Genomic DNA, 20,779 nt, shown 5'->3' with positions numbered 1-20,779 from the left:
ATTAAAGTAATCTTTTACAAAAATCTTCTCCTCTGAAACTACTGGGCCAAATTAATCCAAACTTGGCCACAATCATCTTTGGGGTATCTAGTTTAAAAAATGTGTGGCGTGACCTGGTCAACCAACCAAGATGGCCGCCACCGCTAAAAATAGAACAAAGGGGTAAAATGCAGTTTTTGGCTTATAACTCAAAAACCAAAGCATTTTGAGGAAATCTGACATGGGATAAAAATGTTTATCAGGTCAAGATCTATCTGCCCTGAAATTTTCAGATGAATCGGTCAATCGGTTGTTGGGTTGCTGCCCCTGAATTGGTAATTTTGAGGAAATTTTGCTGTTTTTGGTTATTATCTTGAATATTATTATAGATAGAGATAAACTGTAAACAGCAATAATGTTCAACAAAGTAAGATCTACAAATAAGTCAACATGACCAAAATGGTCAGTTGACCTGTTTAGGAGTTATTGCCCTTTATAGTCAATTTTTAACCATTTTTCGTAAATTAAAGTAATCTTTTACAAAAATCTTCTCCTCTGAAACTATTGGGCTAAATTAATCCAAACTTGGCCACAATCATCTTTGGGGTATCTAGTTTAAAAAATGTGTGGCGTGACCTGGTCAACCAACCAAGATGGCCGCCACCGCTAAAAATAGAACATAGGGGTAAAATGCAGTTTTTGGCTTATAACTCAAAAACCAAAGCATTTTGAGGAAATCTGACATGGGATAAAAATGTTTATCAGGTCAAGATCTATCTGCCCTGAAATTTTCAGATGAATCGGTCAATCGGTTGTTGGGTTGCTGCCCCTGAATTGGTAATTTTGAGGAAATTTTGCTGTTTTTGGTTATTATCTTGAATATTATTATAGATAGAGATAAACTGTAAACAGCAATAATGTTCAACATAGTAAGATCTACGAATAAGTCAACATGACCAAAATGGTCAGTTGACCCGTTTAGGAGTTATTGCCCTTTATAGTCAATTTTTAACCATTTTTCGTAAATTAAAGTAATCTTTTACAAAAATCTTCTCCTCTGAAACTACTGGGCCAAATTAATCCAAACTTGGCCACAATCATCTTTGGGGTATCTAATTTTAAAAATGTGTGGCGTGACCTGGTCAACCAACCAAGATGGCCGCCACCGCTAAAAATAGAACATAGGGGTAAAATGCAGTTTTTGGCTTATAACTCAAAAACCAAAGCATTTTGAGGAAATCTGACATGGGATAAAAATGTTTATCAGGTCAAGATCTATCTGCCCTGAAATTTTCAGATGAATCGGTCAATCGGTTGTTGGGTTGCTGCCCCTGAATTGGTAATTTTGAGGAAATTTTGCTGTTTTTGGTTATTATCTTGAATATTATTATAGATAGAGATAAACTGTAAACAGCAATAATGTTCGGCAAAGTAAGATCTACAAATAAGTCAAACATGACCAAAATGGTCAGTTGACCCCTTTAGGAGTTATTGCCCTTTATAGTCAATTTTTAACCATTTTTCATAAATCTAAGTAATCTTTTACAAAATCTCCACTGAAACTACTAGGCCACAATCATCTTTGGGGTATCTAGTTTGAAAATGTGTCCGATGACCTGGCCATTCAACCAAGATGGCCGCCTAGGCTAAAAATAGAACATAGGGGTAAAATGCAGTTTTTGGCTTATAACTTTGAAACCAAAGCATCTAGAGCAAATCTGACTAGAAGTTAAATTGTTAATCAAGTCAATATCTATCTGCCCTGAATTTTTCAGATAAATTGGACAACTGGTTGTTGGGTTGCTGCCCTCCAATTGGTAATTTTTAAAGAAATTTTGCCGTTTTTGGTTATCTTGAATACTATTATAGATAGCGATAAACTGTAAACAGCAATAATGTTCAGCAAAGTAAGATCTACAAATAAGTCAACATGACCTAAATGGTCAATTGACCCCTTAAGGAGTTATTGCCCTTTATAGTCAATTTTTAACAATTTTCATTAATTTGGTAAATTTATGTAAATTTTTACCAAATATAGTTCTCTGTTACTAATGGGCAAAGTTCATTATAGATATAATTTTAAGAAGCAAAATCGTTCAGTAAAGTAAGAACTTCAAACACATCACCATCACCAAAATACAATTTTGTCATGAATCCATTTGTGTCCTTTGTTTAATATGCACATAGACCAAGGTGAGCGACACAGGCTCTTTAGAGCCTCTAGTTTTTCTAGGAGTTGCATCTCTTTGAACTTATTTGCTTCAATGTACTTCTGCAACAGTTTGTCATCTCAACTCCTCTGAAACCTTTTTAGATAATAAGGACATACTATGTAGATGTGCATATCGACAGGAAATTACGATTCAATTTTTTTTCTAGGAGTTACCCCCCTTTGAACTTATTTACTTTATTGTACTACTGCAACAGTTTGTCATCGCAACTCCTCTGAAACTACACAACAGAATTTCATGAAATTTTGTAGATAATAAGGACATACTATGTTGATGTGCATATTGACAGGAAATTATTATTCAATATTTTTTCTTATACAATTTTTTTTTCTTACACTTATTTAATTTCTCCAATGACAATGTGGGGATGTGGGGTATGTGAGCGTGCTCACTAAGGTTCTTTAATCCTTCATGTTATTCCCTATATTTCAGACTGACATCCAGTATCTATAGAGTAGTTTCTGTGGCACTATTTGCCAGACACCAGTTGACATTTTCCTTTATGTTATTCCCTATATTTCAGACTGACATCCAGTATCTATAGAGTAGTTTCTGTGGCACTATTTGCCAGACACCAGTTGACATTTTCCTTCATGTTATTCCCTATATTTCAGACTGACATCCAGTATCTATAGAGTGGTTTCTGTGGCACTATTTGCCAGACACCAGTTGACATTTTCCTTCATATTATTCCCTATATTTCAGACTGACATCCAGTATCTATAGAGTGGTTTCTGTGGCACTATTTGCCAGACACCAGTTGGCATTTTCCTTCATATTATTCCCTATATTTCAGACTGACATCCAGTATGTATAGAGTGGTTTCTGTGGCACTGTTTGCCAGACACCAGTTGACATTTTCCTTCATTTTATTCCCTATATTTCAGACTGACATCCAGTATCTATAGAGTAGTTTCTGTGGCACTATTTGCCAGACATCAGTTGACATTTTCCTTCATGTTATTCCCTATATTTCAGACTGACATCCAGTATCTACAGAGTAGTTTCTGTGGCACTATTTGCCAGACACCAGTTGACATTTTCCTTCATGTTATTCCCTATATTTCAGACTGACATCCAGTATCTATAGAGTAGTTTCTGTGGCACTATTTGCCAGACATCAGTTGACATTTTCCTTTATGTTATTCCCTATATTTCAGACTGACATCCAGTATCTACAGAGTGGTTTCTGTGGCACTATTTGCCAGACATCAGTTGACATTTTCCTTTATGTTATGCTCCAGCATAATGAGAGCTAATGCCAAGTATGCAGACATTGCTGAGGTTGGCAAAATTGAGGATGTGGAATGGCAAGTGTTCCTGCAGGGAAATATTATGGCCAAAATGATGGATGAAAAAACAGTAGAGGAACATGATGGTAAGTGTTGTCATTTTGCTTATTGTTAAGATGCTATAAATGGATTTGCATGCTTTATTGTAAAAAACGTACTTTATCTGCACTTCAACAAACTGCAAACTGGTTTATTTTCACGATTCTAATGCAAACCTGTGCTGTAAGTTGGTTTTTTTGGGGGGTTTTCTTGTTCATGTCTGATTTTTTCCTTATACAGCAATTTATGGAAAAGGGGAAATATTTTGGAAATTTTATAAATCTCTCCTAAAAAAATCACTGTAAAATATTTAGTTACAACAATAAACAATTCATATGTTAATCAGCATTTTTACAATTGGACTATTTTCTTTTTTGACCAAGTACTATATTAAAAGAGGTTATCAGTCGTACAGAAAATCTGGTAAAACAAGGATATGTTTGCCTGAAATGTCGTACATCAGCTGTAGGAGGAGCAATATTGATTTGAATACTTAACTTTTTTTTTACATAAATAAAGGAGAGGTCAATATTTCTTGTGGTTCAGCAATCCTGTTCTTCAATTAAACAAGATAAATAGTTACAAACTTAAATTATTTTTAAATACGATATTTTGCATATAATTACAGGACTAACTGCAATGGAAAGATTAGAAGCCCAGAACAGTGGAGACAAAGCAAAGCAGAAAAGTCCTCCTAAGTGGATATCTGAGGCTATGTGGCAGCAATGTCAACACTTAGAGGCTACACTACCTGACATGGAGAAACTATGCCGTAGTATTATGTCAAACAGTACACAGTGGAATACATTTTACAAGTTGGAAAATACATATAATTTGATGACTGAACCATTTAAAAATCCAAAAGGTAAGTAAACAAAACTTTTGTTTCTGGTTTCAACAACTGTAATTATTTCTAATCAAAGCCAACTAATTGGGCTTTACCAGGAGTCTTATTGACAAACAAAAGTCTAAACAACCCCTGCAACTTTCATGTATTATGTAACTTGATCCAATGTGATTATGACAGTCTAAAGAATTTTATTGGATGGATCAAGCATAGCATTATTCTTTATATTTTATTGCATTTATTACAATACTTACCCAAACTTTTACCAACATTTGATAGACCAGTCATCATTTTAATATTTTCCATATTATTTAGGTGAAGTGACAGAACATGGCATTGTGTTCCCATGGGAACAGCTGACTGGTTTCCAAAGACTACTGATAATCAAGGTTCTACGGCCAGGACAGTTGGTGGAATCAGCTCAGAAGTTTGTTGAGGATCAGATGAGCAGTAGTTATCTGTCCACTGGATCATTTGATCTGAAAGAAATATATGATGAGTCCTCGTCCAAAACTCCACTGATCTTTATACTTTCACCAGGTTTGTGTCAATCATTGATTGTAGTATTTGAAAAGTCTAGCTTCAATTTGTAAATTGTGGAAAATTTGTGTCAGTTTATTATAGAAAAATTACTTTCATTGTACTGGTAAAAAATTTGATGCTAAACTATGGAGTCCTAACATTATATACTGTATAATTTATTATTATTGAACTGTTTTGTTTTAACTACAGGAGGTAAGTAAATAGTTATGGTTATAATTTATTAGCATGGAATTGTATTTTATGACTTTCAAATTTTTCCAATTTGTTTTTTTCTGTTTTCAATTTTGGTATTTTTTTTGCATAATAAGAAAATCTCTTATTTTTAAGCTCACCTGGCCGAAAGGCCAAGTGAGCTTTCTCATCACTTGGCGTCCAGCGTCCGTCGTCGTCCTGCGTTAACTTTTACAAAAATCTTCTCCTCTGAAACTACTGGGCCAAATTTAACCAAACTTGGCCACAATCATCATTGGGGTATCTAGTTTAAAAACAGTGTCCGGTGACCCGGCCAACCAACCAAGATGGCCACCATGGCTAAAAATAGAACATAGGGGTAAAATGCAGTTTTTGGCTTATAACTCAAAAACCAAAGCATTTAGAGCAAATCTGACAGGGATAATATTGTTCATCAGGTCAAGATCTATCTGCCCTGAAATTCTCAGATGAATCAGACACTTCGTTGTTGGGTTGCTGCCCCTGAAATGGTAATTTTAAGGAAATTTTGCTGTTTTTGGTTATTATCTTGAATATTATTATAGATAGAGATAAACTGTAAACCGCAATAATGTTCAGCAAAGTAAGATCTACAAATAAGTCAACATGACCAAAATGGTCAGTTGACCACTTTAGGAGTTATTGCCCTTTATAGTCAATTTTTAACCATTTTTCGTAAATCTTAGTAATCTTTTAGAAAAATCTTCTCCTCTGAAACTACTGGACCAAATTTAACCAAACTTGGCCATAACCATCATTAGGGTATCTAGTTGGAAATATGTGTCCGGTACCCCGCCCAACCAACCAAGATGGCCGCCATGGCTAAAAATAGAACATGGAGGTAAAATGCAGTTTTTGGCTTATAACTCAAAAACCAAAGCATTTAGAGCAAATCTGACAATGGGTAAAATTATTCATCAGGTCAAGATCTATCTGCCCTGAAAATTTCAGATGAATCGCACAGTCCGTTGTTGGGTTGCTGCCCCTGAATTGGTAATTTTAAGGAAATTTTGCTGTTTTTGGTTATTATCTTGAATATTATTATAGATAGAGATAAACTGTAAACAGCAATAATGTTCAGCAAAATAAGATCTACAAATAAGTCAAACATGACCAAAATGGTCAAGTTGACCACTTTAGGAGTGATTGCCCTTTATAGTCAATTTTTAACCATTTTTCGTAAATCTTAGTAATCTTTTAGAAAAATCTTCTCCTCTGAAACTACTGGGCCAAATTTAAACAAACTTGTCCACAATCATCATTGGGGTATCTAGTTTAAAAAATGTGTCCGGTGACCCGGCCAACCAACCAAGATGGCCGCATGGCTAAAAATAGAACATGGGGGTAAAATGCAGTTTTTGGCTTATAATTCAAAAACCAAAGCATTAAGAGCAAATCTGACAAGGTAGTAAAATTATTGATCAGGTCACAATCTATCTGCCCTGGAATTTTCAGATGAATCAGATAATCGGTTGTTAGGTTGCTGCCCCTGAATTGTAAATTTTGAGGAAATTTTGCTGTTTTTTTGTTATTATCTTGAATATTATTATAGATAGAGATAAACTGTAAACAGCAATAATGTACAGCAAAATAAGAACTAAAATAAGTCAGTATGACCAAAATAGTCAATTGACCCCCTAAGGAGTTATTACCCTTCATAGTCAATTTTTAACAATTTTCTTAAAAATTTAAAGATTTTCAATAACATTTTCCACAGAAAGTACTGTTAAAGATAGAGATAATTGTAAGCAGCAAGAATGTTTAGTAAAGTAAGATCTACAAACACATCACCATCACCAAAACACAATTTTGTCATGAATCCATCTGTGTCCATTGTTTAATATTCACATAGACCAAGGTGAGCGACACAGGCTCTTTAGAGCCTCTAGTTTGAAATAGAGCTGCAGTTCTTTTGGTGTTCACAACTGCATCTGTATCCTTTTGTTAAGCAAGCAGGAATCAATCATTCTGTGGTTCATCGGTGTCAAATACTCGTCAACCATTGTGATGACAGTCAGTCAGTAACCTCATCACAGCCTATATTTTAAACTACCCTGATACATGTATTGAATGAGTTAGATGACTGATAATTTTCTTAGATACTAAGCTGCCTAAATCAGGAAACTTATAATGGGGAAGCATATTGTATTGTCTACATTTCAATACTTTGTATTGGTTCAAATCAAATTAGAAATCATATTGTTTTTCAGATATATATATTTTATGACAGATTGTTGGTTAGAGAATCATTTCTATTTTAGAACATGCACAAAATGGAGTTTTATTTCTGTATTGATAAAAGAATAGTTCAGGGATTGTTATTGTATTTTTATGCAACTACTGTTGATTCATTATTTTTCATGCATTTCTAGGGAACATGGGGACGACTAAGTTATTGCGGACTCAATGAAAGTATAAGTGATAGATTTCTTTTAGAAGAAATTTAAAGGTTCAAGTGAAAAAAACTACACAGAGAACAATAGCTATTTATTTATTCGATAGGATAAACTTACAAAAGTTTAAATACCTTGTCCAGATAGAGATAGCACTGTGGAAAACTTTCATTGGGTTCGCAATAAATGTTTTCCAGTGGCTAGTATGCAGACTTTAGGAAAACCACGAAATTAAATATCCATGAAGGTTTAAGTTTCCCTTAATTCAGGTAAATTAGTACCCATGAAATAAATAAATCCAGAGAAAATTCTTTATATTTTCTTTTTAAGGTACTGATCCTGCCAGTCAATTAATCAGATTTGCCAAGGAAGAAAGAGGAAGTACTGTACATTTAGATATGATATCTCTTGGTCGAGGTCAAGGTCCTAAGGCTGAAGAGCTAATCAATAAGGCAAAGATATTAAAAGGAAGATGGGTTTTCTTACAGAATTGTCATCTTGCTTCATCATGGATGCCAAGACTCCAGGCTATTGTTGAAAAGTAGGTATTCAATGACATTTATACACTGGACACCTGATCAGATTCAGGACACTTGATGTGAAATTCCACACCCATTTATACACCACTGATGCATATGGCTATAGATGGTACCTAGTAAACTATGTAAAATTCTGATTGTTGAATAAAAAGTAAAATTTCAAATTCTCTGCAGATTCTCTTGTATCACACCTTTTTCACTGTTTACCAATTGATGAATCAGAATAATATCCATGAGTATCATTACATGTATTTGACACTTTTTCAATAATTTCTTTCCTTAAAAACTTTTCAATTTCTTTCTGAATTATATTACTTTCTTGTTCATTAAATTCAAGTGTTTCAGGAATAGTTATTTGGAATGGTATATTGTCTAGTTCAGAAGTATAACCAGTTAAAATATTTCTTATCCATTTATCCAAAGATAGTAAATCCTAGTTTTAAATGAATCCTGAAATCTGTCCTCCAATAAAATTATCTGGAGTATTGTATAAATTGAACATACAAGTACTTACAGATGTAATGCATCATCTTTGGTTTCTTTTAGTTTTTTGCCCAGAATTTGTCCTTTGGCCAGAATTTGTCTTTTGGTTGGCCAGTTTTTGTCTTTTAGCCGGACCCCAATGACTGTCCTTTGACCAATTGTGCTTTCTTTTCCCTAAAAAACACCTACAGATTCCATAGATAACTTGTCTGACCTTTTGTCATCTTTGTCCGATTTGTTTATTTTTATGCCCCACCTACGATAGTAGAGGGGCATTATGTTTTCTGGTATGTGGCTCTGTTCGTCCGTCCGTCTGTCTGTGGTTCCGTTCGTCCGTCCAGGTTAAAGTTTTTGGTCAAGGTAGTTTTTGATGAAGCTGCAGTCCAATCAACTTGAAACTTAGTACACTTGTTGCTTATGAGATGATCTTTCTAATTTTTAAGCCAAATTAGACTTTTGACCCCAATTTCACGGTCCACTGAACATAGAAAATGAAAGTGGGAGTTTCAGGTTAAAGTTTTTGGTCAAGGTAGTTTTTGATGAAGCTGAAGTCCAATCGACTTGAAACTTAGTACACTTGTTGCTTATGATATGATCTTTCTAATTTTAATGCCAAATTAGATAATTACCCAATTTCACGGTCCATGGAACATGGAAAAGGATAGTGCGAGTGGGGCATCCGTGTACTTTGGACACATTCTTGTTTCATCCAGATTGTCCCCTAATAAAAATTCTGTAACAGGTGTGTCTACTTCACACAATTTCCAATATTTTCCTGTGACTATATGCCTTATCATCTGCTTTCTTTTCCTGTTTGCTGTACATATCCCATGAGTTAGAACTTTAAACAAATCTTTGAATATGGGTTTCGTTTCACTCATGTCCCCTTTGGTCTTAATAATGTTCAAAGCCTTGAGTACCATGACTTATGCTGAACTACCGGTACATGTCTGAGTCACCTTTTGCATCGCCACATCTCCTTCTTGTTTGGTTTTTAGCACCTTCCATAATTCTCTGTTTACCAGAGGTACCTAAAAAAATCAATTGAGCATTCATAAATGCTTGACCATTTTTTCATGATAATAGAATTAATATTACTGTTGATTAAAAAACGAACTTTAGTCTCAAAACCATTATCGTTCAATATATAAAATTATTGTATAGCAATATGATATTTCCCACAGAATGTAACCAAAAGTTACCGTGAAATAAATTCAAATATTGCACTAGTGCAATAAATCTTCAAAATTCATGACGTCATCAACGATTTTTTTTTAGTTTAAACCAATTATTTACTTTCAAATATTATATTGCTATACAATAAATGGGTTATTGCATGAATATTGGGGAATATATTGCCCTCGTAGAACATATATTGCACTCACAAGCTCGTGCAATATAATATTCTACTCGGGACAATATTCCCCAATATTCATGCAATAACCCTATAATACTTTGTGCTTTATTTTGCTTTAATCTTAACTATATTTATATCTAAAGCAATATAATATATAATCTGAAAATATACCTTTATCTTTTTACAATTTTCCGGCACCAATTATTTGTCTGTTAACTTTTGATACTCCTTGTCTTTCAATGGTTTCTCTATAGCTGTTTCAGCAAGTTTTGCCATAGCTCAGGACCAAACTTTTTGTCCTCTTCATATTCTTTCTCCAACTCTAGAAAGAAGTCTTCGTCTACCTCATCAAGCATATGGTCTAAAGAACAACCAACACCTTGGTCATCTTTTTCCTCCTCAGACTCCATATCGTCATCTGATATGTCTGATTATTCAGGAATGTCACTAACACTGACAGTAACTGTCAGATCGGACTCTTTTTGTGGATGAGTTTTAGTTTTATTCAACTCTTTGCCACTAACTTTGTCGTGCAATTGCAAAATGTTCACAGCTAAATTAGCCATAATCTCTGTTTGAGATTTTTCCATGCCATCATGTCTTTCTTTGTTGGACTGTTATTATTTTCATTCCCGTTGGTTTCGCTTTCACTTTCGGGGTTCCCAGACATGCGCAGGTTACTACTTCCCGCTAGCATGCACATTGCATCTGCATTTACACTTCTAGTGTTTATATCAGTATCGTGGTTTCCCACCGTTTCAGAAACCTTTCCTGATTTAATTTTGTAAATTTCTTTTGTACAATGTTTCACCATTTTCGGCAAAATTGTTTCTTTTAGACGTTGATTCACCAATATTATTTTCCGCCATTTTGATGACCACTTTGGTCAAAAGCAGTGTTAATCCAATAAATCCACACGATTTTTAAGCCATCACACAAAAATTACGGAATATCCATCAATCAAAAAAATTAAACAATAAAGAGAAAATTACAATAAGTCAAACAAAAATATACAACAAATAAAAATGCATGTACGACCTCGGACAACAACGTTGCCGCAATGACCTTGGACAGTGCCACATGGCTGTCCTCTCATGGGAAATCGTCTATATCACCAGTTTAATAAAATTATAATTAATCTTTAAATGTTTCGATTAATTGAAACATTATGTTAGGTTGTGTGACACTTTGGTTTTTGTTTAGTCATTCTGTTTTGGATTTTGGACTGAATGTTTACTTGTTTATTTTTCAAAAACACAATGTTTTGAGAAAAAGCTATAATGGGATAATTTTGGAATGTGGCTTTTGATCCATGTACATGAAATGTGATACATCCAGGGACTAAATTATATTACAATGTATTCCTCACCCAGATCTGATATACTTAGAATATATCCATAGTCAATGTGACAATCACATTTTTATTTTGAAGCTATGTCGAAGTACAAAAGTAGCATCCAAAATCATAGTCAGAAATTAAAAAGAAAATTATTGATTTTTATACAACATAACCTCTTTTCAGGTCTAATTCATGTATACTGATTTAATTGCAGATTCAATGCCTCTACAGAAGAAGTAGATAAACAGTTTAGACTATGGTTGAGTTCTAATCCAGATCCTTGTTTCCCTATATCTATTCTACAGACAGGCATGAAAGTAAGTAAAAATTTGAGGGATAGAATGGAATAGCTTCTTTTTTTAAGCTAGGATTTAAAAAAAAAAGGATATCTAGAACATATTCTTATTTTTAATTTTTTTTTCAAATGATACAACATGAATATGCATATATATACAACTATGTTTGTATCAGTATCAATTATATGTGTTTGTGCTGCACATAAAATGTGTAAACAGGGCCCTTGCTGGCATGTCAGATTTCTATTTAATTTTCTTCAATATGATAAAAAAAAAAATCCACTAGGATCAAGAGCCATTTAGGGAATTTTTTCAAATGCAATTTTGCCTCTTTACTAACAAATGTATATGATATTGATTTCAGATGACAGTAGAGCCACCTCAGGGTTTAAAAGCCAACATGTTGAGGGCTTTTGGTGGTTCTGGTACTGGTGTTGTTACTGAGAAGATGTATGAAGATTCAGTCCCTGGACCAGCCTGGCCCAAGCTTCTGTTTGGTCTCTGTCTATTTAACAGTGTTATACATGAAAGAAGAAAGTATGGCAGACTTGGATGGAATATTGTTTATGGATTCAATGATTCTGATTTAGAGGTATTTTCAATATTGTTGGAACATTTAAAGAAAATGAAATTCAATGATTTTGGAAAAATGTTAAATTATTTGCCTTTCCCTCAATGTTCTCAACCTCTTAGAATCATTTTCATTTATCAGCAGTAAGGAAACTTTCAAGTTTTTGTACATTCTTGAAAGGAGAAGGGGCAATAAGGCCCTTATTTGGCCCAAAAATTACTGCAAATTTAAAAGTTATCATACATATTCTTAAATAACTGAAAAATTGACTACGGTATAAGGTACTAAGAAAAACAAAACAAATTTGACATCGAACAAGTTATCAAGGCAATAAATCATGACTTAATTTGCATATTATGTTAAATTTCGTGATTTACCTTGTTTTTTAATCAAATTTTAAGTATATTTTAGATTAAAAGTATGTGCGCACCCAAGAAACAACTTCATATTTGTTGAGATTATGCCAATAGTTATAATAAAGCTTCTGTTAAATTATTTTGTTTCTTGGCTGGGCAGGATGTTTCCACAATGGAAATAAAGATAGAAAACTGCATAAATTCTGTATTTTTTCATCGTTTTCGTAAAAACAGTACATATTATGACGTAATTGTGACATGACATATCAGATAAAAATCTTTGTTTTTCATTTATATTTCTTGACCCGATGCATGTCTAAACATTATGTGCCAATTTGAAATGGTTATCAAACATTTTATTTTTTTGGGCCAAAACTAGGCCTTAATGCCCCTACTCCTTTGAATGGAACCATTTTTCTAATTACGTTCTATCTTCACATATTCCTATGGGAAACACTTTTACAACAGATTATTGAACTAGAGTTAAGATTTTGAAATCAAACCTGTAACAAGAACTTCAAGCATTGCATTACTGTTTTCCTCACAAGTCAAATAATTGTTTTCAGAATTTTTAAGGACATATTTATTTTTCTACAGGTGTCAATGCTGCAGTTATCTAACTTGTTAACAGAACATCCTAATGTTCCTTGGAAAGCCTTGACCTACCTGACAGGGGAGGTAACCTATGGTGGGCGTGTCACAGATGAATGGGATAGAAGATGTCTACATGCTTTACTGGGGAGATTCTTCTGTCCTAGTGCTCTGTCTGATGATTATAGTTATTCTCCTGATGGGGTAAGTTTTATTATACACCTGACAGGGGAGGTAACCTATGGTGGGCGTGTCACAGATGAATGGGATAGAAGATGTCTACATGCTTTACTGGGGAGATTCTTCTGTCCTAGTGCTCTGTCTGATGATTATAGTTATTCTCCTGATGGGGTAAGTTTTGTTGTACACCTGACAGGGGAGGTAACCTATGGTGGGCGTGTCACAGATGAGTGGGATAGAAGATGTCTACATGCTTTACTAGGGAGATTCTTCTGTCCTAGTGCTCTGTCTGATGATTATAGTTACTCTCCTGATGGGGTAAGTTTTATTATACACCTGACAGGGGAGGTAACCTATGGTGGGCGTGTCACAGATGAATGGGATAGAAGATGTCTACATGCTTTACTGGGGAGATTCTTCTGTCCTAGTGCTCTGTCTGATGATTATAGTTATTCTCCTGATGGGGTAAGTTTTGTTGTACACCTGACAGGGGAGGTAACCTATGGTGGGCGTGTCACAGATGAGTGGGATAGAAGATGTCTACATGCTTTACTAGGGAGATTCTTCTGTCCTAGTGCTCTGTCTGATGATTATAGTTATTCTCCTGATGGGGTAAGTTTTGTTGTACACCTGACAGGGGAGGTAACCTATGGTGGGCGTGTCACAGATGAGTGGGATAGAAGATGTCTACATGCTTTACTGGGGAGATTCTTCTGTCCTAGTGCTCTGTCTGATGATTATAGTTACTCTCCTGATGGGGTAAGTTTTGTTGTACACCTGACAGGGGAGGTAACCTATGGTGGGCGTGTCACAGATGAGTGGGATAGAAGATGTCTACATGCTTTACTAGGGAGATTCTTCTGTCCTAGTGCTCTGTCTGATGATTATAGTTACTCTCCTGATGGGGTAAGTTTTATTATACACCTGACAGGGGAGGTAACCTATGGTGGGCGTGTCACAGATGAATGGGATAGAAGATGTCTACATGCTTTACTGGGGAGATTCTTCTGTCCTAGTGCTCTGTCTGATGATTATAGTTATTCTCCTGATGGGGTAAGTTTTGTTGTACACCTGACAGGGGAGGTAACCTATGGTGGGCGTGTTACAGATGAGTGGGATAGAAGATGTCTACATGCTTTACTAGGGAGATTCTTCTGTCCTAGTGCTCTGTCTGATGATTATAGTTATTCTCCTGATGGGGTAAGTTTTATTATACACCTGACAGGGGAGGTAACCTATGGTGGGCGTGTCACAGATGAATGGGATAGAAGATGTCTACATGCTTTACTGGGGAGATTCTTCTGTCCTAGTGCTCTGTCTGATGATTATAGTTATTCTCCTGATGGGGTAAGTTTTGTTGTACACCTGACAGGGGAGGTAACCTATGGTGGGCGTGTCACAGATGAGTGGGATAGAAGATGTCTACATGCTTTACTAGGGAGATTCTTCTGTCCTAGTGCTCTGTCTGATGATTATAGTTACTCTCCTGATGGGGTAAGTTTTATTATACACCTGACAGGGGAGGTAACCTATGGTGGGCGTGTCACAGATGAGTGGGATAGAAGATGTCTACATGCTTTACTAGGGAGATTCTTCTGTCCTAGTGCTCTGTCTGATGATTATAGTTACTCTCCTGATGGGGTAAGTTTTATTATACACCTGACAGGGGAGGTAACCTATGGTGGGCGTGTCACAGATGAGTGGGATAGAAGATGTCTACATGCTTTACTGGGGAGATTCTTCTGTCTTAGTGCTCTGTCTGATGATTATAGCTACTCTCCTGATGGGGTAAGTTTTATTATACACCTGACAGGGGAGGTAACCTATGGTGGGCGTGTCACAGATGAATGGGATAGAAGATGTCTACATGCTTTACTGGGGAGATTCTTCTGTCCTAGTGCTCTGTCTGATGATTATAGTTATTCTCCTGATGGGGTAAGTTTTATAATACACCTGACAGGGGAGGTAACCTATGGTGGGCGTGTCACAGATGAATGGGATAGAAGATGTCTACATGCTTTACTGGGGAGATTCTTCTGTCCTAGTGCTCTGTCTGATGATTATAGTTATTCTCCTGATGGGGTAAGTTTTATTATACACCTGACAGGGGAGGTTACCTATGGTGGGCGTGTCACAGATGAATGGGATAGAAGATGTCTACATGCTTTACTGGGGAGATTCTTCTGTCCTAGTGCTCTGTCTGATGATTATAGTTATTCTCCTGATGGGGTAAGCTTTGTTGTACCACTGCAAATTAATTATATTTGGGGTGGGGGTATATAAGAAGTATATGTGTCTCCATTCATTAGTCAGTCTGGCTGTGGTCTATCTGAACTTAGGCATTGCAAGTTCAACACCTCCTTACAGGATTGATAGATATTGATTAAACTTTAAACAGCTGTAGAGCACTACCTTGAGGAATATGATGTCCGTACTAAAGGGAGCGATTTGAACTTACTTACTTGTTTCATTAATGTAATTTGTGGTAAAAGTATTAGGGATTGGGTTATAATTAATTTAGTTCACTCCCAGCTCTAGTTTATTGTAGCAGACATAATGCATTGTGACTTTGTCTAGAAAATTAATGAGCATATTCTTCTGAAGCACTCATATGACTTATTCATAGCGGTCTAATCACTAACTCCCCAGGAATTGATTTTAAAGTAGTCTGTTTAATAGATATACATTTCCTAAAATAATATTTCAATATTCGATATAAAAAATCCAAACTTTGTCCTGCTATGTCAAAAATGTATAAGGGAAACTTACATCCAAGTGCTCTGTGAAGTTCTCAACTGAATGAGTAAATTAAATTGATAGCTTAGAGGATGAAATAAAGTGACAAATTAAAGTTCAATTCTTCTTGAATAATTGATAGGTCTTTCCTTCCATTTTCTTTTAATTATACTGTCATAAATAAATATATCATATATATATTGATTGATAAATTTATTGATTAGTTGGTTGGTTGGTTGGTTGGTTTATTAGTTAAACACTTGATACAGGGTCTCTTGAAACAAGCGAAAAAAAGAGACCTTGGATTCCGTATTAAACACATGAAACGGAAACATGTATTGAATGATTGATTGATTGATTGATTGATTGATTGGTTGGTTGGTTAAACACGTCGGTTAAATATGCTGGTTAAACACGTTGGTTGGTTAAACACGTTTAATAGGCTCAATCAAAACAAGCAAAAAAAAACCCACCTTGGATCCCTTATGAAACACATTAAACGGAAACATTGATTGATTGATTGATTGATTGATTAATTGATTGAATGATTGATTGGTTGGTTGGTTGGTTGGTTGGTTGGTTTGGATTCAAACACACATAAAACTGTTTAAATAGTGCCAAAAACCACATAATTTGATGACCTTAACCTTTGACCTTGTGACCTTCGTCAAGGTCATTGCTCCACAAGGTCATTGCAAAAGACCCTATGGGTCAAGGACCTTTTGTTTAAGAGTTTTGCCTAAAAATGGCTTTTTAAAAACCATTAGTGGGAGTTATGTCCCTTACATGATGATAAAATCAATATAGTCATAATATAAAAAAGTTGTCCCTTGAAATACCAATCATTTTTCACTGCTTAAATTTTCTGTATCAATAACCGTTCAATAGTTATAGGGAAATGAAAAACTTTGAAAATCTAAAATATGACCTTGACCTTTGACCTTGACCTATATTTTTAAGTTTTGGTCCAATGAACTCAAATCTGAAGACCCGCAGTCTTTACGACTTACGGTTCATGAGATTTATATGCATATCGAAAATTAAAATATTCAAGGGGAAATAACTCCTATAATAAGTCACTGGATCGCTTCGGTTGAAATTATTTGAACTTGTATTATTTGGCAAGGAACATTTAAAAAAAAACATTTGCCGCTAAGTCTTATAGTTCATGAGTTATAGCGATAACAGTGTTTTTTGTAATTGGGGAGATAACTCCTATAACGTAAATAGTACACTTCGGTGCCCTTAATACAAGATAGCTTTTATTGACCCGATACTTAGTACCAAAGATTATTTTGAAATCTTGCGTACTTTTCTTGGGGATTGACTTTGAAAACGGCGGAAGAAAAAGAATAATAATTAAAGTTCAATTCTTCTTGAATAATTGATAGGTCTTTCCTTCCATTTTCTTTTAATTATACTATCATAAATAAGTATATCATATATATATTGATTGATAAATTTATTGATTAGTTGGTTGGTTGGTTGGTTGGTTTATTAGTTAAACACTTGATACAGGGTCTCTTGAAACAAGCGAAAAAAAGAGACCTTGGATTCCGTATTAAACACATGAAACGGAAACATGTATTGAATGATTGATTGATTGATTGGTTGGTTGGTTAAACACGTCGGTTAAATATGCTGGTTAAACACGTTGGTTGGTTAAACACGTTTAATAGGCTCAATTAAAACAAGCAAAAAAAACCCACCTTGGATCCCTTATGAAACACATTAAACGGAAACATTGATTGATTGATTGATTGATTAATTGATTGAATGATTGATTGGTTGGTTGGTTGGTTGGTTGGTTGGTTTGGATTCAAACACACATAAAACTGTTTAAATAGTGCCAAAAACCACATAATTTGATGACCTTGACCTTTGACCTTGTGACCTTCGTCAAGGTCATTGCTCCACAAGGTCATTGCAAAAGACCCTATGGGTCAAGGACCTTTTGTTTAAGAGTTTTGCCTAAAAATGGCTTTTTAAAAACCTTTAGTGGGAGTTATGTCCCTTACATGATGGTAAAATCAATATAGTCATAATGTAAAAAAAGTTGTCCCTTGAAGTACCAATCATTTTTCACTGCTTAAATTTTCTGTATCAATAACCGTTCAATAGTTATAGGGAAATTAAAAACTTTTGAAAATCTAAAATATGACCTTGACCTTTGACCTTGACCTATATTTTTAAGTTTTGGTCCAATTAACTCAAATCTGAAGACCCGCAGTCTTTACGACTTACGGTTCGTGAGATTTATATGCATATCGAAAATTAAAATATTCAAGGGGAAATAACTCCTATAATAAGTTACTGGATCGCTTCGGTTTAAATTATTTGAACTTGTATTATTTGGCAAGGAACATTTAAAAAAAAACCATTTGCCGCTAAGTCTTATAGTTCATGAGTTATAGCGATAACAGTATTTTTTGTAATTGGGGAGATAACTCCTATAACGTAAATAGTACACTTCGGTGCCCTTAATACAAGATAGCTTTTATTGACCCGATACTTGGTACCAAAGATTATTTTGATATCTTGCGTAATTTTCTTGGGGATTGACTTTGAAAACGGCGGAAGAAAAAGAATAATAATAATAAACAAACGAAATACAGTAAGGTCTTTCCATTTAAGAAAGGAAAGACCTTAATTAAAGTTCAATTCTTCTTGAATAATTGATAGGTCTTTCCTTCCATTTTCTTTTAATTATAATGTCATAAATAAATATATCATATATATATTGATTGATAAATTTATTGATTAGTTGGTTGGTTGGTTGGTTGGTTTATTAGTTAAACACTTGATACAGGGTCTCTTGCAACAAGCGAAAAAAAGAGACCTTGGATTCCGTATTAAACACATGAAACGGAAACATGTATTGAATGATTGATTTATTGATTGGTTGGTTGGTTAAATACGTCGGTTAAATATGCTGGTTAAACACGTTTAATAGGCTCAATTAAAACAAGCAAAAAAAAACCCACCTTGGATCCCTTATGAAACACATTAAACGGAAACATTGATTGATTGATTGATTGAATGATTGATTGGTTGGTTGGTTGGTTGGTTTGGATTCAAACACACATAAAACTGTTTAAATAGTGCTAAAAACCACATAATTTGATGACCTTGACCTTTGACCTTGTGACCTTCGTCAAGGTCATTGCTCCACAAGGTCATTGCAAAAGACCCTATGGGTCAAGGACCTTTTGTTTAAGAGTTTTGCCTAAAAATGGCTTTTTAAAAACCATTAGTGGGAGTTATGTCCCTTACATGATGGTAAAATCAATATAGTCATAATGTAAAAAAGTTGCCCCTTCAAGTACCAATCATTTTTCACTGCTTAAATTTTCTGTATCTATAACCGTTCAATAGTTATAGGGAAATGAAAAACTTTTGAAAATCTAAAATATGACCTTGACCTTTGACCTTGACCTATATTTTTTAGTTTTGGTTCAATGAACTCAAATCTGAAGACCCGCAGTCTTTACGACTTACGGTTCATGAGATTTATATGCATATCGAAAATTAAAATATTCAAGGGGAAATAACTCCTATAATAAGTCACTGGATCGCTTCGGTTAAAATTATTTGAACTTGTATCATTTGGCAAGGAACATTTTGAAAAAAACCATTTGCCGCTAAGTCTTATAGTTCATGAGTTATAGCGATAACAATGTTTTTTGTAATTGGGGAGATAACTCCTATAACGTAAATAGTACACTTCAGTGCCCTTAATACAAGATAGCTTTTATTGACCCGATACTTGGTACCAAAGATTATTATGATATCTTGCGTACTTTTCTTGGGGATTGACTTTGAAAACGGCGGAAGAAAAAGAATAATAATTAAAAACCAATTGTTCAGAGAACCATTGATGGTCTTTCCACCAGTAATGATTTTTTTTTTATATGAAAATATTAAAATTTGGTTTTAAATGTCAATTTCAACGTCAAATGACAACTTATTGTACGCTGATTCCAAAAATATAAGGTTTCTATACAATAAGATATAAATAAGGGAGATAATTTTTTACTTCCGGTTCAAATATGTTACTTCCGGTACTGTCTTATAGTTTACTTGACGCTGATTCCAAAAATATATGGTTTTACATACTTTTACAATAATTTATTACAAAAATTAGCTACTTCCGGTTTACAAAAGGTCACTTCCGGTTAGCTTTTTCAACGTCATACTGCTTGCAACCTAATGCAAAAAGTCTAATAGCTTTGACATGAATACATATGAGGTAAAAGCAAAGGTCAAAATCTAGAACGTTAATTTAACATATGACCTTGAGCTCAATTTCAAGGTCATGAACCAAGGACCTCAAATCAAAAGACTCTAGGTCTTTACTTTATATTGTTAATGAGTTATATTACCATACGTATGATATCAGATATAAAAAGGGGGAAAACTCGCGTCAAATGTCTACGTACCCTTTCGACTAAAATTTATGTGTTACAACATGTCGTAACTAACAATTGTGTGAAAATATTTTGTCGATATCTTGTATGATTTTTGAAAATAAGAGATAACAAGCCAAAATCAAAATTTTAATCATGACCTTGACCTTTGACCTTGACCTCATTTTCATTTTTTTGGACCAAGGACCTCAAATCAAAAGACCCTAGGCCTCTACCACTTATGGTTTTCCAGTTAAAAATGCATATCACTTATATCAAATATAAAAGGGGAAATAACTTTCATATGGAGTCTCCGGATAGCTTCGGTCGAAATAAATCAAATCATCCTGAGGATGTAACAAGCAATTTGGTAAAATAAATTTGTCGGTTT

General features: G+C 34.5%; 1 protein-coding gene across 1 annotated transcript in view; it reads left to right on the top strand.

The window, feature by feature from the left end:
• LOC139514266 (dynein axonemal heavy chain 6-like) overlaps nt 1-20,779 on the top strand; it is a 162,974-nt gene that overhangs the window by 131,353 nt on the left and 10,842 nt on the right. The window contains exons 74-80 of the mRNA XM_071303270.1: nt 3,371-3,588; nt 4,170-4,406; nt 4,704-4,928; nt 7,865-8,075; nt 11,467-11,569; nt 11,913-12,140; nt 13,073-13,270. Of these exons, the coding sequence (XP_071159371.1) occupies nt 3,371-3,588; nt 4,170-4,406; nt 4,704-4,928; nt 7,865-8,075; nt 11,467-11,569; nt 11,913-12,140; nt 13,073-13,270 (1,420 nt within the window). The remainder of the gene's footprint in view (nt 1-3,370; nt 3,589-4,169; nt 4,407-4,703; nt 4,929-7,864; nt 8,076-11,466; nt 11,570-11,912; nt 12,141-13,072; nt 13,271-20,779) is intronic.

The sequence above is a fragment of the Mytilus edulis genome, chromosome 3 (genome assembly GCF_963676685.1).
Source record: "Mytilus edulis chromosome 3, xbMytEdul2.2, whole genome shotgun sequence".
Classification (NCBI taxonomy): Eukaryota; Metazoa; Mollusca; class Bivalvia; order Mytilida; family Mytilidae; genus Mytilus; species Mytilus edulis.
Note: the sequence above shows the minus strand (reverse complement) of the source record. Positions and strands in the feature narration are given on the sequence as shown.